The sequence below is a fragment of the Eretmochelys imbricata genome, chromosome 14, assembly GCF_965152235.1.
Source record: "Eretmochelys imbricata isolate rEreImb1 chromosome 14, rEreImb1.hap1, whole genome shotgun sequence".
Classification (NCBI taxonomy): Eukaryota; Metazoa; Chordata; order Testudines; family Cheloniidae; genus Eretmochelys; species Eretmochelys imbricata.
Window position 1 is genome coordinate 48,238,532 of NC_135585.1, and position 27,827 is coordinate 48,266,358.

Genomic DNA, 27,827 nt, shown 5'->3' on the forward strand with positions numbered 1-27,827 from the left:
TGGCAGTTACTGCAGTAACTGGTCACTGCTGTGCAGAATCCCCATTCCTGGCAAAATCCCTGGCTGCAGACAGGAGAGGTTTATGTTGTAAGGCAGGAACATTCCTGCTGCTCCCCAGGAGCCTCTCCCAGTGCAGTAACCCCAGCCTAGTCAGGGCCCCCCTTCCCAGGCCTCAGCCCCTGCTCCCAGGGAGGGTACCGCTTGGAGGGAAGGTAAGAGAGACCTTTACTCCCGCCCCCCAGGCAGCCGTGCCTCCCGTTTACACCCGGGCTCCAGGAGGAGAAGGCTAAAGAGGTGCAGGAGTGGGGAACAGGGATGCATTAGGTTACAGGAGATGGCTAATAGGAATGCAGGGGGCAGGATGTGGGGGCAGGGAGAATGAGTAATGCAGGGGAGTCAGACTGTAGGAGGAGAATTATGGGGCTGAGGGGAATGAGGATGGAATAGAGGGAGGATGTGATTGGGGGGCACTGTGAGGGAAAGGGGGGATGTGGGGAGGGGAGGCTGGAGGGAGAATGTGAGAGCAAGTGCAGACTGGCTGTGGGAGGGAGAAGGCAGAGGCGTGGGGAGAGATACAAGGGCAGCTTCCCCACCCTATGGGGTAGGAGAGGGTGAAGGACTTCCCCACCCAGCAGCCATGGGCAATTTTTTTCCTGGAACTGGTCAAACAAGCATGTGAGGTGAGGAGACTCTCCCCTCAGGAATCAGAAGCAACAAGGAAAATATCCACAGGCCGCCTCCTCCCCGCCCCGCACACCCTGCTTCCAATTTATGATTTGATTTAAAAATAAAAAAGACACACTCATGATGTTGGGGTCTGTCTCCTGAGTGTTTGGGGCTGCTCGAGGCCCTGATCTGATTTCCATGCAGGATTCAGATCTCAGCCAGACCCATTGTCAGACCCAAGTCACTGCTAGCTCTGGCAGGAGGTGAGCGTGGATGGGCCAATGAGATCATAAAATCTCAGGGTTGGAAGGAACCTCAGGAGGTATCTAGTCCAACCCGCTCCTCAAAGCAGGACAAATCTCGAACTAAATCGTCTCAGCCAGGGCTCTGTCAAGCCTGACCTTAAAAACCTCTAAGGATGGAGATTCCACCACCTCCTTAGGTAACCCGTTCCAGTGCTTCACCACCCTCCTCGTGAAAAAGATCAGCCTCTGCCTGCCTGTCCCTGGGGGCTGCAGGGGCAGACCAGAGAGACTCATCCTTATCTGCTGCCACCAAAGGGCTCCGGTTATTGCTAAGGACGAGGAGGAGGCTGGTGTGTGCGTCTCTTGCTGCTCATGTTATCAGCGCTGTGGAGTTGAGCTCCCTGGGTCACAAGCTGCTGCCTCATCCATTTCAGCCGGGGACTCCAGATTGAGATGCTGCTTCATACCCAGCAGAGGAGAGATGTCTGTTAAAGCCCCTCTGTGCCCAGCCTAGGTGGGGACTTTTTCCAGTGGCTGGAACCAGTCCCTGGGGCATCCCCTGGCTCTTCGGTCACCAGCTCCTCAGCTGGAGCCTGCAAGTGATGGAGAGACCCGGGGGACAGGGCTGGGGCCGGGCAGAAAAGTGACTCTGCACAAAGGGCCCCTTTCAGGGACCTGCTGGTGAGTTTGGCCTACGTGGGAAGGGGGCTCCCTGTGTGTCTGCAAGTCCCAGAGCTGCTGTGCCCATGGACACAGCCAGGTTCAAACCCCTGTTAGCAGTGGCTGATCTGCCTAATGAGAGGAAAGGCTCAAGACAATGGGGCAGTCAGAAGTTCTCCCAGGACTAGGGAAGCAGATAAAAAGGGAGAAAGGAGAGACTGGAAGGGGCAGCAGGAGCAAGAAGTGGGGAGGGAGTTTGCCAGGTCCAAGACCTGTCTGGATCCATTCCCTGCACCCCCAGGGCAGAGTGACTCTCCTGGGAAGAAGGGGAGGAGCTGAGAGAAGAAAAGCCAGTTGCTGACTCTGCTGAACACCTCACTATCTGGAGAGAAGGGGGGTAGCTTTAGAGGGGGTTACACGATAATGTCATGGGGAGCCCCCAAAGTGGTTCTTTCGATTTCCTCTTTTTCTAGCATTTGACGCAGGGATGCTCTTACTGGGAGGGTTTAAAAGTGTCCCCGGTGAGTTTAGTTCTGCTGGGAGGGGCCTGACCTGGCAGCATGGCAGAGTCCAGAGCATGTGTCTGCAGGAAGGGAGCCTGGGGGGAATCGGGGTGTGAAATGGACTCAAGTCTCTTCTGTAACCTCCCCCCATCACCCCTCTCGCCCTGACAGGCTGAGGAATCACGTCCAGATTTCGCTGCAGATCGTCCCGTCTTCCAGGGTACAGGGAATGGAAATGGTTGTGATGGAGCCAGCTCAGGTAGGGGATTTTCAGGGAGCTGCAGGGGGGTGTTGTAGAGGGGGAGGGGCAGGAAAGACACAGGGTGAAGCAGGGAGGGGACAGGGTGAGATATACCTGCTGATTTTCTGAGCAAGCCCATTGACAGTTGGGGGGGGGGGGGCGCGGCGGGACATTCCCCTATTTCTCAAACAGTACACAACCCCATTGGGCAGGGCTGGGTACATTTTCCAGACTCCCAGTGCTGGAGCCTGAACTGACTAGCCAGGGGCTGCTGTGAAATACGAAGGGAAGCTGTCGGGAATCCTGTCCCTGTCCCCGGCTCAGAGCTCTGCTTCCCGTATCAGCCTGTGGCTGGCAGGTGTGTGGGAAATGAGAAGACCCTGCCCTCTCCGTCTTCTGTTGAGGGACAAGCAGCTCTCACCTTCTCCCACCCCCTGAAGCCTCCGGGCTGCTCTGAGCAGGGTGGGGGAGGAATTCTGCTACTCTGGTCCTCCCAGAGCTTCCGAGGTGATTCTATTTTTTCTTTCTTCCTTTCCCGTGACTAGTGGGATTGTGGCTGGGGCAGCAGGTGCTGAGCGGGGGACTCTTGTTGTTTCAGATGCCGGTGACCTTCAAGGACGTGGCTGTGTATTTCACCCAGGGGCAGGGGGCTCTGCTGGATGCTGGTCAGAGAGCCCTCTACAGGGACGTCATGCAAGAGATCTATGAGACGGTGACCTCTCTGGGTAAGGGATTCCCGTCCCCTCAGTTATTAGAAAATGTAGGGCCTCCATTGCTGAATCTGGTCAGGTTCTTCCCTGGTCAGTTAGATTGAAGGGTAATGGGTTCTATAATCCACAGCTGCCCTGTGAGAGAGACCTGCATCTCCATACCCTCACCAGTGGGATAAGGGTGTCAGACATAATGGACGTGCAAAACCATCCCCATCCCTCCAGCTTTCAAGAGGGAGAAGCCATGTATTCTCCAATCTGTATTGTTTCTCAGTCGCACAGAGAATTACTCCAGCCATAGGGAGGTTTAGAAATAGGCAGGGGTTTAACTCTAGAGCTGTGTGTGCATCAGCAAAGCCCCCAAAGTGCACAGATCCTGGGAACTGCTAGTGAGGGCGTAACAATTCTCCCCATCTTTCCAGAAGTCTCTCTCCCCCAAGGGGGCTCAGTGACATGTTCCCGTCCCCTTGGATTCCAGATTCTCCCAGCACAATACCGGGACATGGAATGCCCTTTATGACAGACACTCTCTCAACCCTCCATGCACCCTGATCTGGTCTGATTTCACCCCCGTGCAGGGTTTCCCATTCCCAAACCTGAGCTGATCACCCAGCTGGAACGAGGGGAAGAGCCGTGGGTGCCCGATCTCCAGGCCTCGGAGGAAAGAGAGATCTCAAGAGGCGCCCGCCCAGGTGAGGACTGACATAGAAACCATCTGGCTAATGAAGGAAAATGTTAAGAATACCAAAAATGTGGTGTGAGTAAAGGCCCTGAGTTCTTCCTTACCTCACCCAGAGCAGGGCTGGAGACAGCAGATATAGCTCACAGCTCTCCACCCGTCCTGTTAGCTACACGAGTTTCCTTCCCACTTTCCCTCTGAGTGTTTGGGGGGGATTTGGAGGCAGAATCCAATTGCTCTGTCTTCACAGCATTAGCATGTTGGGTTTTCCCTCGGTGCTATTCCTCTTTCTCCCCGGCACAATGACTCCTGTCTGGATTGTCTCTCTCCCAGCAGGTGATGAACGAGGGAGTGAGGAGGAGGAGGGGAATCATCATGAGCACGTTCCTGGGGAAATGGAACCACAGGGGACATTTGTGGGAAGAGCTGAAGGGAATTTTTCCCAGTGCTTGGAAAAGGGAGAAGCCTGGGGATATTGGCACGCGTCAGAGAGGCTGCTGGGAAACCACCCAAAGAAGAAAGTGGATGAATCCATTAAATGTTGGGGAGGAGACAAGGATCCCACAGCCCAGCAGACAAATCCCAAGGAAGAAAAACCCTATCAGTGCCTCGAATGTGGGAAAGGATTCATTCTGAGATCACACCTTGTGACACATCAGACAATCCATACTGGACAGAAACCCCTTCAATGCTTGGACTGTGGACAAAGCGTCAATAACCGCTCAGACCTCAATAGCCATGGGAGAAGCCACACAGGAGAGAAACCCTATCAATCCCTTGAGTGCTGGAAATGTTTCAATTTCAAGTCAGCACAAATTACACATCAGATAAGCCAAACATGGGAGAGACCCCATAAATGCTTAGACTGTGGGAAAAGTTTCATACAGAGGTCAGACCTTGTTAAACATCAGGCAATCCACACAGGAGAGAGACCCCATAAGTGCTTGCACTGTGGGAAAAGTTTCACATGGAGATCAGCCCTTGTTCAACATCAAGCAATCCACACAGGAGAGAGACCCCATAAGTGCTTGGACTGTGGAAAAAGTTTCATATGGAGGTCAGACCTTGTTAAACATCAGGCAATCCACACAGGAGAGAGACCGCATAAGTGCTTGGACTGTGAGAAAAGCTTTATACGTAGGTCAGACCTTGTGAAACATCTGGCAATCCACACAGGAGAGAGACCCCATAAGTGCTTGGACTGTGAGAAAAGTTTCATTCAGAGGTCAGACCTTGTTAAACATCAGGCAGTCCATACAGGAGAGAGACCCCTTAAGTGCTTAGACTGTGCCAAAAGTTTCAGAGACAGATCAGCCCTTTTTAAGCATCAGGCAATCCACACAGGAGAGAGATCCCATAAGTGCTTAGACTGTGGAAAAAGTTTCATATGGAGGTCAGACCTTGTTAAACATCAAGCATTCCACACAGGAGAGAGACCCCATAAGTGCTTGGACTGTGGGAAAAGTTTCATACGGCGGTCAGACCTTGTTAAACATCAGGCAATCCACACAGGAGAGAGACCCTACAAATGCTTGGACTGTGGGAAAAGTTTCATACGGAGGTCAGACCTTGTTAAACATCAGGCAATCCACACAGGATACAGACCCCATAAGTGCTTGGACTGTGGGAAAAGTTTCATACAGAGGTCAGACCTTGTTAAACATCAGGTAATCCACACAGGATACAGACCCCATAAGTGCTTCAACTGTGGGAAAAGTTTCAGAAATACATCAGCCCTTGTTACACATCAGGCAATTCACACAGGAGAGAGCCCTCATAAATGCTTAGACTGTTTAAAAAGTTTTGTATGGAGGTCAGACCTTGTTAAACATCAGGCAGTCCATACAGGAGAGAGACCCCATAAGTGCTTGGACTGTGGAAAGAGTTTCATATGGAGGTCAGACCTTATTAAACATCAGGCAATCCACACAGGAGAGAGACCCCATAAGTGCTTAGACTGTGGGAAAAGTTTCACACAGAGATCATATCTTATAACACATCAGAGGATCCACACAGGAGAGAGACCCCATAATTGCTTGGATTGTGGGAAAAGTTTCACAAACAGATCAGCTCTTGTTAGACATCAGGCAATCCACACAGGAGAGAGACCCCATAAGTGCTTGGACTGTGGGAAAAGTTTCACACAGAGATCACACCTCATTAAACATGGGAGAATCCACACAGGAGCTAAACTTCTGTGACACACGGCCAGAAAGGGTTAAGAAACTTGCAGTATAATTGACTCAGACTCAACTTTTGGAGACATGTTCGAAAAGTGTGGAAATGGTAATTAGGGCCATTCCACGTTAGATAGACTAGAAGTTTGAAATGTAAACTTTTATTGTCAACGATCTGGAAGAAGATGGTAAGTGTAGTAATCTGTGTTTACCTTTATCTTGTTGGAGGTCAACAATGTAAACAAACGGTTCCTGTCTAGGGCTGTATTCTGTTGTCAGAGATCAACAGGAAATATTAACATTTAGATGAAACTTGAGTGTAATAATGTCATTTTCTGTATGTCTCTTTAAAGTTTGTGGTTAACTGTCTGTGAACTGCTTTATGGATAATTACCTAATGTTAATCCTTGTAATTAATTACCTGTGACGTTTAGGAAATAGTAGCTTACTTCAAAAGCCTATTGTTCACCCAAGGACTGCCTGCTCACGAGAGGCTGCAAAAATCTCTTGAAAAATTCTTAGGACCTGATCCTTTTATCTCAGATCTTCTTAAACCTGTAACGAAATAACGCATCAAACGAGGAAGAAGCCTCGTGGAATGCAAATGAAGAACTTGAACAGAAAAGAGCTAATTTCAAAGCAAGTGGGCATATTGCGTGAGGATCGGCGGTCAAAGAATCAAAATGCCTTCCTCCCTCTCTGTCATCAGAGGAAAAACCTGTGTGGGTAGTGACCCTGTCAGCCTTTTTTTGTGTGAGAAGAAGCCGTAAGCATGGATTCAAGGAAAGATCCTTTACCTCTGGACTGTTTGGACTCTTCCAGGGAAGTGTCCTGGATAGAAAACGGAGCTCCCCAGAGACGATCTGGGTACCCCGAAAAGACTTTGGGGAAACTGTCAGTTTATTATATCACTGCCACCCTTTGGAATTACAAACTGACTCACCTGTGCGTACATTTTACCTGCTTTATCCTCTCAATAGCTCTCACTTCCTTTCCTTAGCTAATGAACCTTCAGTTGGTTTACTACAGAATTGGCTGCCAGCGTTGATGTTGGTGTAAGATCTAGGGTACCAATTACTCTGGGGTAAGTGACTGGTCTCCTGGGACTGGGAGCAACGTGATGTGATGTGATTTTTGGTTTAAGTGACCTTTTATCACAAAGTCCAGTTTGTCTGGGTGGCAAGACAGACTGGAGAGTCAAAGAGTACTGTCTGTGAGTCTAGGGTAAGACAGGGATAGTGATCCAGGAGTTCACATATGTCACTGGCCTGGTGAAATCTAATTACAGAATGTCCCACCAGCTTGAGGTGTCTGCCTGGTTTTCTGCCAGGCTGCCTGGAGGTTGGCACTCCTAGTTGTGAACCACTCCTAGAGTGTGACAAACTCACCCTGAGCATCTTATCCTAATCCCCTCCATGATCAGAGTGATTGTTAGTCCCTTAGTTCCGCCTTTTGGGACTGGATTGTCTCATTCCCAGATAGTCTCACATTACTCGAGGCCATGCTGAAAAGCATTTAGTGTGTGTACATTTTCTCCCTTATGGGCCAGAATTAAACAGATGCTAAAAAAGTCGGAACCAGGACAGTAAAATGTGGTGTTTTAGCCTCTGTGCAGTTTCAGGGCGATGGGGTGAGTCCGAGGGATTCCCTCTTTCCCCTAGCACCGTCACCCTCCACACTCGACACAGCAGCCTCTGTCCCAGCAATGGAGAGTTTTATCCTGTCCCCATTCTACCCCTCCAGCTCCCAAATTGTCACTTACCACCATGTCCCTGGCTCTCCAGGCTTAGGAATCACAGGTTTGATGTCTGTGATCCCAAATCAGAGCCCTGAGGGGTGGAGAAGGAAGTGTCACAAACCAGAAATGAATCTGAAGGCACATTTTGACCTTTCTGATCTCATAGCCCTGTTTGCATCTCTTGGTAAAATTGCTTTCAGTGTTTGTCTAGGCTAGTCCAGATAATTTGTAGATGGGAAGCTGGTTTGTGAGTTTTTGGTTTATTATGATGATGCTAAAACTTTTGTAAGTAACACGACGAAATAATGATGCGAGAAGTAAAGCAGGTCTCGCCCCTTTAGAAGAAAATGGGTTCACTCATTTTCTGGATTTTGAGTCTCCAGCTTCTCTGGGATTTCACATTAAGAATGTGAAAATGTTTTATCGACCAGCCTGTGTGGTGGCTTTTTCTCAGTTCCCGAAGGCTGTTTGGTCACATACTTGGCTGTTAGATTAGTCTGCCAGGACGTAGCTATGATTTATTAAGGGCTTCATGAAACAAATGTTGATTTGCAAGAACACTCCTTTTCAATTAAATTTTAACCTTTTTTACCCCTTGTCAACTGATTTTTTTTCTTTGAACAAGGACAACTATCAATATCCCTGCAGGTCTGGGCCAGGGCTAGATTCAGGGAGGGCTGCCCCAACTGCGGCTGGGTCCGGGCCAGGCCAGCACGGCTGGCTCCAGGCCAGGCTGCCTGGGTTCGGGCTTGGCTAGGCCACGCCACTACAGCTCGGTTCAGGCCGGGCTGCCGCAGCTGTGTCCGGGCCACGCTATGGCACCGTGGCTCCGGCTGGCTCTGGGCTGGGCCGCCCAGGTTCAGGTTCGGGGCTGGGCCAGGCCGCTGCGGCTGGGGTGGGGCCGGGCCAGGATGGGGTAGGTGCACGCCAGATGCAGCAGGTCTGGACCACAGCATACTTGGAGCTGGGTGGCGGCCCTGGCAATGGCAGGTTGGGGTCCGGAGTAGGATGGGGCCGGGGGAGGGGCGCCCGTCTCCCGGCCGCGGCAGGTCCCCGAGTCCCGGTGGGTTCCCTGCGCGGCGCTAAATAGCCTGCTGCACGGCCGCACAGCGGCCTAATTACCTCACCACTGGCCTAATTCTACCCCGGTCCCGTTGCAATCACTGGGGCTAGAGGCTGAAAGATTGTGGAGATGAGAGGGAATGTTATAGCTGAAATCTCACATGCATCATCCCCCCCGCCCCCATTTCTTCTGCTCTCTCCCTCTCCTTTTGCCTTCTCTCTCCTGCACGTCCGGCTCAGCCCCGCAAGACAGCGCCACATTTTGCACCAGTGCCGGTAGCCTGTGACCAGAGAGGCAGCTCCAAGCAATGCCTTAGCCAGCCCAATGCGGAGAGAAGTTTGCCACGTCTCAGAGGGGCTGATCAGCCGGCAGGCCGTGCCCAGCTTTCTCCTGCAGTGAGGCTGCAAGGGAGACTGAGCCCCGGCACCAGAGGCTGAGATTTCTCTTTGCTGAGCTTTTCTCTCCCCTTTTGTGGGTCGTTGTTTTCTTTTGTCTCATAGGGAGCAGGATTGGACTCCAGCCACAGCTCCAACCTGTCTCACCTCATTTATTCTCTTTTCCCCTCAAAAGCACAGTTAGTACCATCCTTAAGGCACCTAAAAGACTGTGAAGCAGGGATTTCCCCCCTATGGCAACAGATTCTATCCAGCTTGTTTTTACCATGAGAGGATGCCGTGCTAACTGTAGCCAAACCCCACTTCTCTGTTTAATGCTGGAGCGATGAATGAGGGATTTGTTAACGTCTTACCCACCGCTGGGAATGAGACATCCCCATATCAACACCACAGCTCCTCGAACAGGGAGGAAACATCTCCATTTTCAAATGTCGCTGGGAAAGTTGATCCTTGTCTGGTTTAAACCCCAACCCCCCGCTGTGAGAATGACTCAGCACAGTCAATTTCCTCCCAAACTGAGGGAATTTGGTATTATTCAGTAATTCCAGAGAGAAATAATCTGTGAAGGTCGAGGAGAATTTATAGCAGCATTTGATAATGAGGAAAAATCTGAGAAGATTTACACAAATTGGCTAAGTCGACAGGAAAAAAGCAAAAATCAGAAAGGTTTTGTATCAAGTGGGTATTTAAAGGAAAAATAAGTGACCTTTATGCAGAGATTATATTAGTAATCCTTCAACAGAGAGAGAGTGATCAACATCTGAGTGGAGTGCAGTAAAATTGAGTAAGTGAATAAAAGGGAAAATGTGTACTGCAATTTTTGACTATTGGAGGATGTAATATGTTCCTATTCAATAATTCTATGGTAGAGCAGGAAAACTGGAGGGGATTTCTATCCACTTTACCCTCAAAATATTCCAGTAAAAGGATGTTCTGAATGGTGCAAAGTCAAGCAGTCTGAGGCAGGGCCAGAATCAAGGATGTCTGGGCCTTGTTAATTCAGCCCCCTTGTGTCTGTGCATTATTATATGATCTTTAATGACAGGATCACACACTGCAGCGCTCATTAACACAGGACCCTGCCTCATTCAGGGTATGTCTATCTACACTGCAAAAATAAAACAAAAACACAAGCAAAAGAAGACACTGCAACAAGTCTCAGAGTGGGGGTCAGCTGACTCTGGTTGGGGAGGAGGGCGGGGAGAGGGGCTCGGGCTGTACGGATAAAATTAGCAGAGCAGATGCAGGGGCTGGAGCCTGGGGTCCGAGATCCTCCCCACTTTCCAGGTTTCAGAGCCCCGACTCTGCCCAGGCCTGAAGGTCCCCAGGAAGGGGTGTTCTGTAAAGTCCAGCCCTGTCCTGGAACAGTCAGAGGAATGTTAAGGGTGTTCTCCCTTTAAGGAGTCAATGTGCAACAGTGTGTTACTTTTCCCCAGAGTCACTGAACAGTTCCATTTAAACACAGTGGCTGGATTGATCTCTTCCAGAATCCAATGAACCTTTGAAAAGGATTCTTCTGAGGGTGACCTTCAGACAAAAGTCTATTTCGAGCTGTGAGCCAGGCGACAGGCCCTCTGTTTTCAGGGCAGGGTCCTGCTTCTTTCTCCCCCGCCAGAGCTGGGTGTCTGCTAAAATGCAAAATGTTTAGTTCCTGCCCCCTCTGGTGCAACGGATGGGGTCACACCCTCTCTCTATAGCTTGAGGGGTCTGTTTACCTGAGATGTAAATACATTCTCTTCACCCTTCCAAGTCCTATGGCAGAAACTCCCAGGGGGATTTTTTTTTTTTTTACATTTGTAATTGATGCAGCAAGCCCAGAGGTGCCGGGGCTTTGAACTGCCCAGCCCAGAGGTGCTGGGCCCATAAGCGTGGGAACTAGTGGTACAGTGGGTGCTGCAGCACCCTAGGGCTTTAGCCAGGGCTCCGCTGCTGGCACCCTGCGCCCCGTCTGCTGGCCCTCCAGGGCCCAGCTGCTGGCCCCCCACCCCCAGGTCCCTGCTGCCGGCTCGGAAGGGTGGGGGATAAAGGGACAGGGATAAAGGCACTGACCTTCAGCACCCCCAGTATCCAAAGTGTTCCCGCACCACTGGTGGGGGCTCTGAAGTGCCAGGCCCAGAGGTACGGGGGCTATGAACTGCCAGGCCCAGAGGTGCTGTCTGGGGCTCACCCCTGGGAAGCCCTGGCACAAATTAAGCACTGGAAAAACGACATTCCTATGTCTAGGGTGAGGTGTCACACAGAGTCAGCGTCCCCGAGAAATGTGTCTCCTGCTGCTAGGGCTCTGGGCAGCCTCTCTAGGACCAGGACCTCTCACCCCCACGTGCTTGAGAATATTGGGGACTCTCTGGAACAATCCCCAATTTCCATTAGAAACGCCCCTTCTCCCCCCTCCCTGGGGTCTGGATGGATCCGTTCTGTCCAGTCACTAACAGGGTGGCTTCTATGCACGATGCCCCGTTAATGTGGAGAGAAGCTGCTGGAGCCCAGGGGAGGTGGGGCCCGCAAGAGGCAGGTTGTAGGGCAGGAGTCTGCAGCGCGATGGGTTGATCGCTAGGACCCAGGAGCGGCTGGGGGGCGGCTCTGGGGGGAGGATCGCGGGGCTCAGGCCTGGCCCAGGAAGTGACTCGCAGCCGCTGCGGTGGCTCTGGCTCCCGGCGAGATCCCCGAGCCCCGGCGGCTGGTGCTGGGAGCCCGGAGCCCGGGCTGCAGCCGGGAGAGGGGAACCTCCAGCCGGGCCCTGCCCGCTGCTCCCCGGGAGCCTCTCCCAGGGCAGAGCCCCCAGCCCGGCCAGGGCCCCTTCCCGGCCCGGCCCCTGCCCCGGGGGGCCCCGCTCGGAGGGAAGGTAAGAGAGACCCGCCCCCCCCCCGTCACCCCCGGGCTGCAGGGGGCGGGTTTGGCCCCGGGCTGCTCCCCGGGAGCCTCTCCCAGGGCAGAGCCCCCAGCCCGGCCAGGGCCCCTTCCCGGCCCGGCCCCTGCCCCGGGGGCCCCGCTCGGAGGGAAGGTAAGAGAGACCCGCCCCCCCCGTCACATCTGGGCTGCAGGGGGCGGGTTTGGCCCCGGGCTGCTCCCCGCGGAGCCGGCTGCGATTCCCTGCCCCGGGCCCGGGAAAGCTGCCGCCAGCCCCCGGCGTGTGCGGAGCCCGGCTGGGGCAGGGACGACAGATCGGAGTGAGAGCCGGGGTACAGGCCGTACCAGACAGGGCAGAGGGGGTAACCCAGGAATGGTGGGTGGGGGCAGAGGAGTAAAAGCCCCCCCCCCAATGGAGTGAGCCAGCTGCCGTGGTTGCAAAAATAAGGGGGGGCGGGGGCAGAGGGGCTTTTCCTCCCCCTTTTGACAGGATCTCAGCTCCCATTTCCCCAGGCCGTGTCCTTAAAGGCCCAGTGCATCGCAGAGCCTGGACAGGGCCCCTCTCCCCTCCTGTATACGATGTTTCTGAGCTGCTAAAGGAGGCTTGATCCAGGGAAATATTTACAGACCCCCGCCCCCCTCCCCAATAATTGTCACACTTGTTTTTAGTGTTTAAAAGAATCTGGTTCACAGTTTATATGTTTGCTTAAAGCCGCCCAGCGCGTCATCAGTGTGTCTGAGGGCTTGGCTACACTTGCCGGTGTAGAGCGCTTTGAGTTCAACCAGCCCTCGGAGAGCGCGGCAGGGAAGGCGCCGCAGTCTGTCCACACTGACAGCTCCAAGCGCCCTGGGCGTGGCCACATTTGCAGCACTTGCAGCTGCATTGGGAGCGGTGCATTATGGGCAGCTCTCCCAGCATGCAAGTGGCTGCAACGTGCTTTTCAAATGGGGTGCGGGGGTGGAGTGTGACAGGGAGTGTGTTGTGTGTATGTGGGGGGAGAGGGAGTGGGTTGGGGGGGGGCTGAGAGCAGTCAGCAGGCTGTCTTGTCAGCTCAGACAGCAGCAGACCCCCCCTCCGCCCCCGCCTCGCTCTCTCTCACACAGCGCTCCACAGTAGTGGCTGCTTTGTCTCGGAGCAGCGAAGCAGCCGGCTGTCAGAAACGGAGCTTTCACAGGGCGTATCTGCATTCCTGCAGCGATTCAAAAACAATGACAAGAGAGGCCACTTGACTTAAGGGGATTATGGGACATTTCCGGAGGCTGATCAGAGCGCTGTAATGCAACCCCTGGTCCACACTGGCGCTGCGGCACTCCAGCGGGGTGCAGCAAAGGTTATTCCCCTCGCCGAGGTGGCGTACCAGCAGCTCTGTTGCCGCAGAGTCAGAGCGCTCTACGTGCCTTGCCCGTGTGGACGAGGAGTGAGCTAGTGCGCCCGGGTCTCCTTTATTGTGCTGTAACTCGCAAGTGTAGCCAAGCCCTTGCCACTGTGCCTATTCCCCTGGGTTTGACTCCCCTTGGAATCCAGTCTATGGAGTTTCACTCCTGTAAATTATTTACCTTTAAAAATAGTATTTTTATTACTCTGAGCTCTTCATCCTAAACTTCATTAATGTTGTGCAGGTGGACGTCATTGTGCCACGGAATTCATATTTTTAAAGGCAAATAATCATGGAAAATATTAATAGTTGCTCATAGCTTCAGCAGTCACATCTCACAGTGACACGGTAACATTTCCTGTTTCTATTGCAATATTGTAATTTGAGTTCAGTGCTGACTGATTTCATGGGCTGGTCTCAAAACTCCTCCAGTTTGCTTTGATCCACCGATGGGGCTTGCCTTAGCTAATTACTTTGTCTCTCTGTCCAGCACCCTTGTGCTTTATCCCATGTCCCATTTGTGTAAAGAACTTGGTTCCCTAATATTCACTAACGGCCAGAATTTTCAAGGTTCAAGGCACCTAGATACTTTGCAATATGCCACTAGTGGCCAAAATCCTTTTAAAATTCTGTCCTTAGGGGCCTTAGAGTGTCTGGTATAAATTGCTTCTAAAAAGGAAATTTCTATGGTATTTTTTACTAAGCATAGATCTACAACCCCAAGATAGATTGACAACCCCAAGAATTCAAACCCCGTGAGTTATGCACCCAAAAGTCTAGAATTTAAATAAAGAAAAAAATAAATTTTGTTTTCCTTTTATTTATCTTTTGGAGTCTGAGCCTTTAGGGTGCCCTCGCTTCACACTTTTACTGCTACCCCTTCCAAAGGGTCCATATACCTAGAATGGCTGTACAGTCCTGTAACATCAGATGCCATTTTGCACTTCCCAAAATATGTGATTCCCCACCACCACTTGCAGTTGACAGTTGATTTAAAAACCGTTTTTCTGTAAGTAACCCCCCCATTCCGCACACACTTGAATTAAATGCACATTTTACTTTTCTATGACGTCATTTATTGTATGCATTGATGTTGATTTTTCTACAGCATTTTGTATACTAATGACCTATTTTAAGTTCACAGCCTTTTATGGGTGCTACATTTTTTGTTGTGATACATTCCAGGAATGTTCTTCATTCTGACACGTGTACTGATTACAGCCAAAGTCAAAAAATTTTAAAACAAATTCTACTGTTTCTCCTTTGCATTGGCGAGGCAGGAGGACACCGTGCTGACCTCACCTAGTTTACCTTTTGGTGCAACTAAAATGTCTTACCTCCTTTATGTTTTCACAGTGGGATCGCTAATGCAGATTAGTTGCCCCATGGTATAAACACCCATTGTCTTATAGACACAGACTATACTGCTGACTCCGATGTTAAATGAACCATTATTGTTGATGGGCTGAAAACTCTGGCACTGATTGTGTGGCTACTACTCCTGCTCCTTTGCCAGGCTCTGTGTCTGAATGTCTGCGCCCATTTGTGAGGGCAACCTTGGAAAACCAGTTGAAGCACTTAAAACTAAAGGAATTTGCAGGGGATTCCACCCCCTCCCTCCAATTTCCCTTATTCCCTTCCCTTTACTTATTGACATCTTGTCTGCATGATCTGACACTAAGGGGATGGCTACACTCAAAACTTCAAAGCGCTGCCGTGGGAGTGCTCCAGTGCTGCGAGAGACACTAAAGAGCTGAAGTTAATGCACATAAATCCCAGCACCGTAAACCCCGTGTGGACGCTCTCATTCAGAATTAAGGTGGCCTTAATTTTGACAGTGGCAGTCAGGGTCACCACAGACAAGTGCGGGAGACCTTCCCCCAAATTCTAATACTTATCAGGCCTTTGATCTGTCTTGAACATTTTAAAAGTTTTGTATCATCCAGGTGTAACCCGCATTAGATTTTTCAAGCCCAAAGAGAAGGAGTGAAGCACTCATCTCACCTTTCCTGAGCCTGTCCCTATGTAGAAACATCATTACGATATTTCACAGTTTTGGCCTGACAACCCATTTATTGAAATTTTAAGGTTGAAATGTAAAGTGATCCCTGCCCTGCGCAGGTTAGAACATCTGTCCTGAGCAGGAGAATAAAGGCCGGGTAGTGATGGTAGATCCTGCTGTGCAGGGATCCCCTTTATAAGAAACTTAGATGAAGTGGGGGCACTCTTGTCCCATGAGAATGAACCACCTGATTCTCGGTTTTGGTGCTTTAAAATGTAAAGATTCCTCTTTGATCTCAGCCTTTAGATGCTTGCTCACCACATGCTATACAAATTTTCTCTCTTACTAACTAGGCACTGCCAGGAAAATGTAACTTAGGGTACGTCTACACTACCCGCCGGATCAGCAGGTAGTGATCGATCTATCGGGGATCACTCTGCCGTCGACTCCGGAACTCCACCACGGCGAGAGGCGGAAGCGGTGTCGACGGGGGAGCAGCGGCCGTCGATCCCGCACCGCGAGGATGCGAAGTAAGTGATTCTAAGTCGATCTAAGATACGTCGACTTCAGCTACGCTATTCTCGTAGCTGAAGTTGCGTATCTTAGATCAATTCCCCCCCCCCGCCCCGTGTAGACCAGGCCTTAGACAGCATTGTCTGTTACCCTTGTCTTAGATGAGGATGATTATATTGGTGACTCTATAGCTGCGATAGGTGTGAGGACGCACCCTGAGAGACATAGCAAAAGTATTTTCAGCTCACATAAAACATCAAAAGCATCCAGAAATAGGCTGTGGGTGTAGTTACTAGACATGCTCTGTATTTGTTTCCAAATCTGTATAGGATGTCCACCTGGCAGGCCGCTCCCTCTTTATTCACCTGATAGCTGAGGCAATCAGAGATTGGAGGGGAGATCTGTGTTTAAGACAGCCCTGTGTCATGGAGTCCCAGTCTCGGTGCTCTGGGACTGCTCTCAATGAAGCCAGGCAGGACTCTAGTGCGGTGTGTCTCCCCTCGGGGCACACTGGCACCAGGGCAAGAAGCCGCCTCAGCTTCAGCACCTCGTGGGTCTGACATTGGAGCGTTCACACCCCTGTCACACCATGAGCTCCTGGCAGGGAGTGCACCTGGATGAGACACCTGGGGAAGCCTTACGCCGCACCCCAGCTCTGAAGTCAGCAGTGACTCCCAACCAGCTTGGAAAACAGAAGGGTTTGTTAGTCGTTGGGAACATAGCACAGAACAGAGCTTGTTAGCACAGAAATCAGGATCATTCAGCAAAGTCCATCTTGGGGGAGATCCAGAGCCCTGGACTCTCCCTGCTGAGTCCCAAACCAGGAAACTGACCCGCTTCCAGCTGCCCAGCTTCAGTCACACCCAGCTGCCCTCCTCCATGCTTTCTCTCTTTCCTGGGCAAACAGGTCACCTGGCCTCCCCCTCTCTCTTTGTTCTCCAACACCTTTGCCTGGCTCCTTGCAGAGGACGGGTGCCGGCCACCACTTATGAGGATACAGAGTGTTCAGCCATTTTCTGTGCCCAGGCAGCCAGTCTGCAGTCACCCCTGCCGTCTAGGGGTCTCCGCAATGATCACACACACTTGTCCCACCACCTTGATGCTTGAGGAACACATTGGGGAAACTGAGGCACACACACACACAGTATTCCGAGAAAACATTAAGAACATACCCACTTTGTCACACCCTGGGATATCAGTGGGCTGCTCAGTGCAAGAGCATACTTGTGGCTGCTGTGTGGGATGCATTTACTGACAACACTGACTGCAGCGTTGTAAAAGGAAGGAGACCCTGACGTTCTTCACATCCGATGAACCCAGGTGCTTCTGCTACATGTGGCCACATTACAGAGACTGAGGTCTGGATTCACAATGGCACATAGGCACCGAAACCCCAGGCTAAACACATAAATCTGGGATTAGGTGCCTACATCTCAGTTTAGGCTCCACGGAGACGTACAAAACTCCTGATGAACATCCTAGGTGCCAAAGCTCACTCAGCAGCAGCTATATTATCATGGTAAATATTACCTGGGGAACTTTAGTTTCTGCCTTTGAGCATGCGCCCTGCTAACTTCTCTGGCACATCTGGACCTAGATGTTGGTAACGGCTACCGCTAGGAAATTGTGCTGGGTGCAGTTTTGTGCTGTAACACCAGCAGGGAGCCGTGGCGGTGCGGTAGATGTGAGAGGTTTTGCCAACAGCCCCGTGATGGGTTAATGTGGTCCTACAAATAACCCCAGGGGCCTAGCAGGGACAGCTCCATAAGCGGCACTGTGGCTAGGGCAGACATAAGGGGGTTTTCTCTAGAGCCCGGTGATGGGTTAATCTAGCTCTGCGAATCACCAGAGGGAACTTGGCTGCAAAGCACTGACAAATAACAACTTTGTTGCCCGAGTTAGGGGAAACAGCATTGTATATTAGGCCCAGAACTAGTTACTCCTGGGGGAATTCTGCGCCAAAAAATTAAAAATTCTGAGCACAATATTTTAAAATTATGCAAAATTCTGCATATTTTATTCATCAAAATAATAGAATATAATCACACCAGTTTCAATTATTTTGGGAATTTATTTCAAAATACCAGTCTGCAGGTACGTCTGTAACAATACAGAGAACAAAAAGATTCAGGAAATGTTTTTTGACAAATAGATTCCTTACTAGGCATATTAATTCAGAACTCTGAGTAATAATTTCTTGAAACTACATACAGAACCATATTTCCCATGCCCCTGAGAAGCAATATAAAGGTTTGGGGGAGTAAGGGGTAATGGAGGAGCTGAGGGAGAGAGAAGTAAATTGCTGGAAAGGAGCCTGGGTGTGAACTTGGAGCGTTTGGGGGTACGGGTGGGTAAAGCATGGAACAGGGTTTTTTGGGAAGTGGGGTGGGATTGTTAGGGAGCTTCCCCCATGCAGATCCTGGCTGACCCCTAGCCTCTCTCATTCAGTCAGGCACATCTGCCCCTGTCCCCATCTGTTCCTGCCCCTGCCATGTGTCCTTGCACCCCCGTCCACATGTGTCCCTCTACCCCCACTCAGACACCCACTCCCCCAATCCCATGTGCCCCTACACCACCTCCCCATCCCCATGTGGCTCTGTGCCCCCACCCAGCCACTTCCCTGTCCTTAGGTGTCCCTGTACCCTCTCCCCATCCCCATGTGTGTCTGTGCCCCCACTCAGTCACCCTCTGTCCCTATGTAGCTCTGCACCGCCTCCCCCATCACCATGTGGACCTGCATCTCCCTCCCCTCTGAGGCCCTTTGCCTCCACTACCGTTCACCCCCTGGCCCCACTCTTTCCTCCCCCACTAGCCCTTATGAGCCCCTGTCTGACCCCCCAGCTCCCCTCCAGCATGCCACGCTGTCTGTTTCCCCATAACCCCTGTCTCCTGACCTGGCCTGACAGGGGCTTTGAAGAAAGCAGACTTTCTCTCTTCCCAAGCTGGCTGGGAGCTGTTGCTGTGTTATATTACCACCATGCCCTCTGCTGGGCAAAAGATGGAACTGCAGAAGTTATTTTCTGCTGGGAGCTGCTGCTCTTCTTGTGCCACAGCGCCCTCTGATGGGCAAAAGATGGAACTGCATCAACAATTTTACAGAAGCTTTTTCTTCCCAAAAAATTAAAAATATGCATGGCTCATTCATTACGCATGCGTGCAATAGTGCAAAACTCTCCCAGGAGCAGCTGCTCGCCAGCGAGCCTTGTGTGGAGACCAGAGACCGTCTCTGACAAACTGCTGCCTGATCCAATCTCTTCCCAGAGCGAATCACACACAGAGTCAGTGTCACCGTGCAATGTGTCCCCTAATGTTCTGGGCAGCCTCTTTCGGACCAGGACCCCTTCACCCCTGAATCCTGGTTGATACTGGGGACTCTCTGGAACAATCATGGGTTCCCACAGACATGCCCCTTCTCCCCCCTTCCTGGGATCAGAATGTCTCCTTTCTTTTCTCCCATTGACTTGGTGGCTTTTATGGATGATGCCCCCATAGTGCTGTGGTCAAGGGATGTGGAAGCTCTGAGGGGCAGGGTCTGGGGCAGGGAGGTTTCAGTTGAATGGGTTTATGGCTAGGGCCCAAAAGGAGCTGGAGTGATGTGGGAGTAATCAGTGGGGTTCCTCATTCCCAGCAGCAGGAAGTGAATCACAGTTATTCCCCTAGCAAAATCCCTGGCTGCAGACAGGAGAGGTTTATATTGTAAGGCAGGAACATCCCTGCTGCTCTCCAGGAGCCTCTCCCAGTGCAGTAACCCCAGCCTAGCCAGGACCCCCTTCCTAAGCCTTAGCCCCTGCTCCCAAGAAGGGCACTGCTTGGAGGGAAGGTAAGAGGGACGTTTACCCCCACCCTCTGTGGAGCTCTGCCTCCCGTTTACACCCGGGCTGCAGGGGGAGGAGGCTAAAGAGGTGCACTGGGATGTGTGGGCAGGAGGGGCGAACAGGGATGCATTAGGTGACAGGAGATGGGTGATAGGAATGCAGGGGGCAGGATGGGGGGCAGGGAGGATGGGTCAATGCAGGGGAGTCAGGCTGTAGGAGGAGAATTATTGGGCTGAGGGGAATGAGGATGAAATAGAGGGAGGATGTGATGGGGGGCACAGTGAGGGAAAGGGGGGATGTGGGGAGGGGAGGCTGGAGGGAGAAGGTGAGAGCAAGTGCAGACTGGCTGGGGGAGGGAGAAGGCAGAGGGGTGGGGAGAGATACAAGGGCAGCTCCCCTGCCCCATGGGATAGGAGAGGGTGAAGGACTTCCCCACCCAGCAGCCAGTGGGCAATTTTTTTCCTGGAACTGGTCAAACAAGCATGTGAGTTGAGGAGACTCTCCCCTCAGGAATCAGAAGCGACAAGGAAAATATCCACAGGCCGCCTCCTCCCCGCCCCACACACCCTGCTTCCAATTTATGATTTGATTTAAAAATAAAAAAGACACACTCATGATGTTGGGGTCTGTCTCCTGAGTGTTTGGGGCTGCTCGAGGCCCTGGTCTGATTTCCATGCAGGATTCAGATCTCAGCCAGACCCATTGTCAGACCCAAGTCACTGCTAGCTCTGGCAGGAGGTGAGCGTGGATGGGCCAATGAGATCATAAAATCTCAGGGTTGGAAGGAACCTCAGGAGGTATCTAGTCCAACCCACTCCTCAAAGCAGGACAAATCTCGAACTAAATCGTCTCAGCCAGGGCTCTGTCAAGCCTGACCTTAAAAACCTCTAAGGATGGAGATTCCACCACCTCCTTAGGTAACCCGTTCCAGTGCTTCACCACCCTCCTCGTGAAAAAGATCAGCCTCTGCCTGCCTGTCCCTGGGGGCTGCAGGGGCAGGCCAGGGAGACTCATCCTTATCTGCTGCCACCAAAGGGCTCCGGTTATTGCTAAGGACGAGGAGGAGGCTGGTGTGTGCGTCTCTTGCTGCTCATGTTATCAGCGCTGTGGAGTTGAGCTCCCTGGGTCACAAGCTCCTGCCTCCACCATTTTGACCGGGAACTCCAGATTGAGATGCTGCTTCTTACCCAGCAGAGGAGAGACGTCTGTTAAAGCCCCTCTGTGCCCAGCCTAGGTGGGGACTTTCTCCAGTGGCTGGAACCAGTCCCTGGGGCATCCCCTGGCTCTTCGGTCACCAGCTCCTCAGCTGGAGCCTGCAAGTGATGGAGAGACCCGGGGGACAGGGCTGGGGCCGGGCAGAAAAGTGACTGTGCACAAAGGGCCCCTTTCAGGGACCTGCTGGTGAGTTTGGCCTACAAGGGGAGGGGGCTCCCTGTGTGTCTGCAAGTCCCAGAGCTGCTGCCCCCATGACACAGCCAGGTTCAAACCCCTGTTAGCAGTGGCAGTGGCAATGGCTGATCTGCCTAATGAGAACAAAGGCCCACGTCAGTGGGGCAGTCAGCAGTTCTCCCAGGGCGAGGGAAGAAGATAAAAAGGGAGAGTGGAGAGACTGGAAGGGGCAGCAGGAGCAAGAATTGGGAGGGAGGTTCCCAGGTCCCAGACCTGTCTGGATCCATTCCCTGCACCCCCAGGGCAGACTGACTCTCCTGGGAAGAAGGGGAGGAGCTGAGAGAAGAAAAGCCAGTCGCTGACTCTGCTGAAAACCGCACTAGCAGGGGAGATGGGGGGTAACTACAGGGGGTTACACGATAATGTCATGGGGAACCCCCCAAAGTGGCTCTTTTGATTCTGCTCTTTTTCCAGCATTTGGCGCAGAGATGCTCTTACTGGGAGGGTTTAAAAGTGTCCCTGGTGGGTTTAGTTCTGCTGGGAGGGGCCTGACCTGGCAGCATGGCAGAGTCCAGAGCGTGTGTCTGCGGGGAGGAAGCCTGGGGGGAATCGGGGTGTGAAATGGACTCACGTCGCTTCTGTAACCTCGCCCCATCACCCCTCTCGCCCTGACAGGCTGAGGAATCACGTCCAGATTTCGCTGCAGATCGTCCCATCTTCCAGGGTACAGGGAATGGAAATGGTTGTGATGGAGCCAGCTCAGGTAGGGGATTTGCAGGGAGCTGCAGGGGGTGTGTTGTAGAGGGGGAGGGGCAGGAAAGACACAGGATGAAGCAGGGCCACTGATCGGGGGGGGGGGGGGGGGCATTCCCCCATTTCTCAAACAGGACACAACCCCCTTGGGCAGGGCTGGGAACATTTTCCAGACTCCCAGTGCTGGAGTCTGAACCCACAAGCCAGAGGCTACTGTGAAATACGAAGGGAAGCAGTCAAGGTTCCTGTCCCCGTGCCCGGCTCAGAGCTCTGCTTCCCATGTCAGCCTGTGGCTGGCAGGCACGTGGGAAATGAGAAGACTCCGTGTGCTGGAGGGGACAAGTAGCTCTCACCTTCTTCCCACCCCCTGAAGGGTCCTGGCTGCTCTGAGAAGGGTGGGGGTGGGATTCTGCTACTCTGGTCCTCCCAGAGCTTCCGAGATGTTTATTTTTTTTTCTTCCTTTCCCGTGACTAGCGGCATTGTGGCTGGGGCAGCAGGTCCTGAGTGGGGGATTCTTGTTGTTTCAGATGCTGGTGACCTTTGAGGAGGTGGCTGTGTATTTCACCCAGGGGCAGGGGGCTTTGCTGGACCCCGCTCAGAGAGCCCTCTACAGGGACGTCATGCAAGAGAACTACGAGACGGTGACCTCGCTGGGTAAGGGATTCCCGTCCCCTCAGTTATTAGAAAATGTAGGGCCTCCATTGCTGAATCTGGTCAGGTTCTTCCCTGGTCGGTTAGATTGAAGGGGAATGGGTTCTATAATCTACAGCTGCCGTGTGAGACTCTCTCAACCCTCCATGCACCCTGATCTGGTCTGATTTCACCCCCTGCGCAGGGTTTCCCATCCACAAACCTGAGCTGATCACCCAGCTAGAACGAGGGGAAGAGCCGTGGGTGCCCGATCTCCAGGCCTCGGAGGAAAGAGAGATCTCAAGAGGCGCCCGCCCAGGTGAGGACTGACATAGAAACCATCTGGCTAATGAAGGAAAATGTTGAGAATACCAAAAATGTGGTGTGAGTAAAGGCCCTGAGTTCTTCCTTACCTCACCCAGAGCAGGGCTGGAGTCAGCAGATATCGCTCACGGCTCTCCACCCGTCCTGTTAGCTGCATGAGTTTCCTTCCCACCTTTCCTTCCCTCTGAGTGTTTGGGGGGGGATTTGGAGGCAGAATCCAATTGCTCTGTCTTCGCAGCATTAGCGTGTTGGGTTTTCCCTCGGTGCTATTCCTCTTTCTCCCCAGCACAATGACTCCTGTCTGGATTGTCTCTCTCCCAGCAGGTGATGAGCGAGGGAGTGAGGACGAGGAGGGGAATCATCATGAGCACGTTCCTGGGAAAGTGGAACCACAGGGGACGTTTGTGGGAAGAGCTGAAGGGAATTTTTCCCAGTGCTTGGAAAAGGGAGAAGCCTGGGGAAATTGGCACAGGTCAGAGAGGCTGCTGGGAAACTACCCAAAGAAGAAAGTGGATGAATCCATTAAATGTTGGGGAGGAGACAAGGATCCCACAGCCCAGCAGACAAATCCCAAGGAAGAAAAACCCTATCAGTGCCTCGAATGTGAGAAAGGATTCATTCTGAGATCACACTTTGTGACACATCAGACAATCCATACTGGACAGAAACCCCTTCAATGCTTGGACTGTGGAGAAAGCGTCAATAACCGCTCAGACCTCAATAGCCATGGGAGAAGGCACACGGGAGAGAAACCCTATCAATCCCTTCAGTGCGGGAAATGTTTGAATTGGAAGTTAGCACTAATTACACACCAGATAAGCCAAACACGAGAGAGACCCCATAAATGCTTAGACTGTGGAAAAAGTTTCATACAGAGGTCAGACCTTGTTAAACATCAGGCAATCCACACAGGAGAAAGACCCCATAAGTGCTTAGACTGTGGGAAAAGTTTCACATGGAGATCAGCCCTTGTTCAGCATCTGGCAATCCATACAGGAGAGAGACCCCATAAGTGCTTGGACTGTGGAAAAAGTTTCATATGGAGGTCAGACCTTGTTAAACATCAGGCAATCCACACAGGAGTGAGACCCCATAAGTGCTTGGACTGTGAGAAAAGTTTTATACGTAGGTCAGACCTTGTTAAACATCTGGCAATCCACACAGGAGAGAGACCCCATAAGTGCTTGGACTGTGAGAAAAGTTTCATACAGAGGTCTGACCTTGTTAAACATCAGGCAGTCCATACAGGAGAGAGACCCCATAAGTGCTTAGACTGTGGAAAAAGTTTCAGAGACAGATCAGCCCTTTTTAGGCATCAGGCAATCCACACAGGAGAGAGACCCCATAAGTGCTTAGATTGTGGAAAAAGTTTCATATCGAAGTCAGACCTTGTTAAACATCAGGTAATCCACACAGGAGAGAGACCCTATAAGTGCTTGGACTGTGGGAAAAGTTTCATACAAAGGTCAGACCTTGTTAAACATCAGGCAGTCCACACAGGAGAGAGACCCCATAAGTGTTTAGACTGTGGGAAAAGTTTCATACAGAGGTCAGACCTTGTTAAACATCAGGTTATCCACACAGGATACAGACCCCATAAGTGCTTGGACTGTGGGAAAAGTTTCAGAAATACCTCAGCCCTTGTTAATCATCAGGCAATCCACACAGGAGAGAGCCCTCATAAGTGCTTAGACTGTGTAAAAAATTTTATATGGAGGTCAGACCTTTTTAAGCATCAGGCAATCCGCACAGGAGAGAGACCCCATAAGTGCTTGGACTGTGGAAAGAGTTTCATATGGAGGTCAGACCTTATTAAACATCAGGCAATCCACACAGGAGAGAGACCCCATAAGTGCTTAGACTGTGGGAAAAGTTTCACACAGAGATCATATCTTATAACACATCAGAGGATCCACACAGGAGAGAGACCCCATAATTGCTTGGATTGTGGGAAAAGTTTCACAAACAGATCAGCCCTTGTTACACATCAGGCAATCCACACAGGAGAGAAACCCCATAAGTGCTTGGACTGTGGGAAAAGTTTCACACAGAGATCACACCTCATTAAACATGGGAGAATCCACACAGAATCTAAACTTCTGTGACACACGGCCAGAAAGAGTTAAGAAACTTGCAGAATAAATGACCCAGATTCAACTTTTAGAGATATGTTTGAAAAGTGTGGAAATGGTAATTAGGGCCATTCAACGTTATATAGAGTAGAACTTTAAAATGTAAACTTTGATTGTTAAAGATCTGGAAGAAGATGGTAACTAGAGTAGTTTACCTTTGTTTACATATGTTTACCTTTATATTGTCATCCGATGAAGTGAGCTGTAGCTCGCAAAAGCTTATGCTCAATAAATTGGTTAGTCTCTAAGTTTCCACAAGTCCTCCTTTTCTTTTTGCGGATACAGACTAACACGGCTGCTACTCTGAGATCTTTATATTGTTAGATGTTACCATAGTTTACCTATGTTTACCTTTATCTTGTTAGAAGTTAACAATGTAAACAAGCGGTTCCTGTCTAGGGCTGTATTCTGTTAAGTCAGAGATCAACAGGAAATATTAACATTTAGATGAAACTTGGGTGTAATAATGTCATTGTCTGTATGTCTCTTTTAAATTTCTGGTTAACTGTCTATGAACTGCTTTATCAATAATTACCTTATGTTAATCCTTGTAATTAATTAATGGTGACGTTTAGGAAATAGAAGCTTACTTCAAAAGCCTATTGTTCACCCAAGGACTGCCTGCTCACGAGAGGCTGCAAAAATCTCTTGAAAAATTCTTGGGACCTGATCCTTTTTTCTCAGATCTCGGATCTTTTATCTTAGATCTCAGATCTTCGTACTTATCTTACTGTGTAGCCAGTAAGATATTGTAGAGTATCTGGCATCTGCAAATCTGCACAGGGAAGAAACCCCTGAGATGGTCCCAGTGTGTACAATGCTCCAGGAGGCGCTAACTGCATACATGGGGGAAATTCTCTCAGTGCCCTGACTACGGCTGGTCACAATGGTCTTGTTGTTGGCATTAGCCAGCGCATCTCTGTGGCCCTCCACCAGATTTCCTGGTGTAAACACTCTGAGGCTGGCAGCGCAGGTGCCAGACCCCTAGGCTCATTCACTTGTGTATTAGGATACATCAAAGTGATTGTGAAATGTATAAAGTGTATTTGGTGTTTAAACTTCATGACAACTAATGGGATGTTACTTGTATTGTTTTCACTTAACTATATGGTGTTATAATGTAGTAGCGAACATTTCCACAGTGTATAGCCCTGTAACGAAATAACCCATCAAACGAGGAAGAAGCCTCGTGGAATGCAAATGAAGAACTTGAACAGAAAAGAGCTAATTTCAAAGCAAGTGGGCGTTGGGCGTGAGGATCGGCAGTCAAAGAATCAAAATGCGTTCCTCACTATCTGTCATCAGAGGAAAAACCCATGCAGGTAGTGACCCTGTCGGCCTTTTTTTGTGTGAGAAGAAGCTGTAAGTATGGATTCAAGGAAAGATCCTTTACCTCTGGGTTGTTTGGACTCTTACAGAGAAGTGTCCTGGATAGAAAACGGAGCTCCCCGGAGACAATCTGGGTACCCCGAAAAGACTTTTGGGAAACTGTTTATTAAAAAAAAAAGGAGGACTTGTGGCACCTTAGAGACTAACCAATTTATTTGAGCATAAGCTTTTGTGAACTACAGCTCACTTCATCGGATGCATACTGTGGAAAATACAGTGTGGAGATTTATATATACAGAGAACATGAAACAATGGGTGTTACCACACACACTGTAACCAGAGTGATCACTTAAGTTGAGCTATTACCAGCAGGAGAGCGGGGGTCGGGGGGGAACCTTTTGTACAACCTTTTGCCTGGAGGTTGGCACTCCTACTTGTGAACCACTCCAAGAGTGTGACGAACTCACCCTAAGCATCTTACCTATTCTGATCCCCTCCATGATCAGAGTGATTGTTAGTCCCTGAGTTCCCCCTTTTGGGACTGGATTGTCTCATTCCCAGATAGTCTCACATTACTCAAGGCCGTGCTGAAAAGCATTTAGTGTGTGTACATTTTCTCCCTTATGGGCCAGAATTAAACAGATGCTAAAAAAGTGGGAACCAGGACAGTAAAATGTGGTGTTTTAGCCTCTGTGCAATTTCAGGGCAATGGGGTGAGTCCGAGGGATTCCCTCTTTCCCCCAGCACCGTCACCCTCCACACTCGACACAGCAGCCTCTGTACCAGCAATGGAGAGTTTTATGCTGTCCCCTTTCTACCCCTCCAGCTCCCAAATTGTCACTTACCACCATGTCCCTGGCTCTCCAGGCTTAGGAATCACAGGTTTGATGTCTGTGATCCCAAGTCAGAGCCCTGAGGGCTGGAGAAGGAAGTGTCACAAACCAGGAAGGGAATCCAAATTAATCTGAAGGCACATTTTGACCTTTCTGATCTCATAGCCCTGTTTGCATCTCTTGGTAAAATTGCCTTCAGTTTTTGTCTAGGCTAGTCCAGATCATTTGTAGTTGGGAAGCTGGTTTGTGAGTTTTTGGTTTATTATGATGATGCTAAAACTTCTGTAAGTAACACGACGAAATAATGATGCGAGAAGTAAAACAGGTCTCGCCCCTTTAGAAGAAAATGGGTTCACTCATTTTCTGGATTTTGAGTCTCCAGCTTTTCTGGGATTTCACATTATGAATGTGAAAATGTTTTATCGCCCACACTGTGTTGTGGCTTTTTCTCTGTTCCTGAAGGCTGTTTGGTCACGTACTTGGCTGTTAGATTAGTCTGCCAGTACGTAGCTCAGATTTATTAAGGGCTTCATGAAACAATTGTTGATTTGCAAGAACACTCCTTTCAATTAAATTTTAACCTTTTTTTACCCCTTGTCAACTGATTTTTTTTCTTTGAACAATGACAATTATCAATATCCCTCAGTGCAAACACTGAGGGTGTGAGCTAGATTCACTCTCCCAGAGGCAGACACTGAAATGGGGAAGGAAGTTACCGCCTGATCCCTGCAGGGATGTGGGACATAGTCAGGAGGGGTAGAGGGTGGGAGATCGGGGGATTTAGCGGGTGGGGGGAATTGAGCTGG

The 27,827-nt window shown here is 50.6% G+C and overlaps 1 protein-coding gene across 1 annotated transcript; it reads left to right on the forward strand.

Annotated features, from left to right (window-relative positions):
• The first annotated feature begins 501 nt into the window (after window positions 1-501).
• Window positions 502-26,848, forward strand: LOC144274271 (uncharacterized). The gene is given in 6 exon segments (XM_077832935.1): window positions 502-2,218; window positions 2,220-2,333; window positions 2,914-3,040; window positions 3,604-3,717; window positions 4,038-5,901; window positions 23,548-26,848. Coding segments are annotated over 6 exon segments (3,591 nt in total). The 5' UTR covers window positions 502-2,131; the 3' UTR covers window positions 24,833-26,848.
• The last annotated feature ends 979 nt before the right edge of the window (window positions 26,849-27,827 follow it).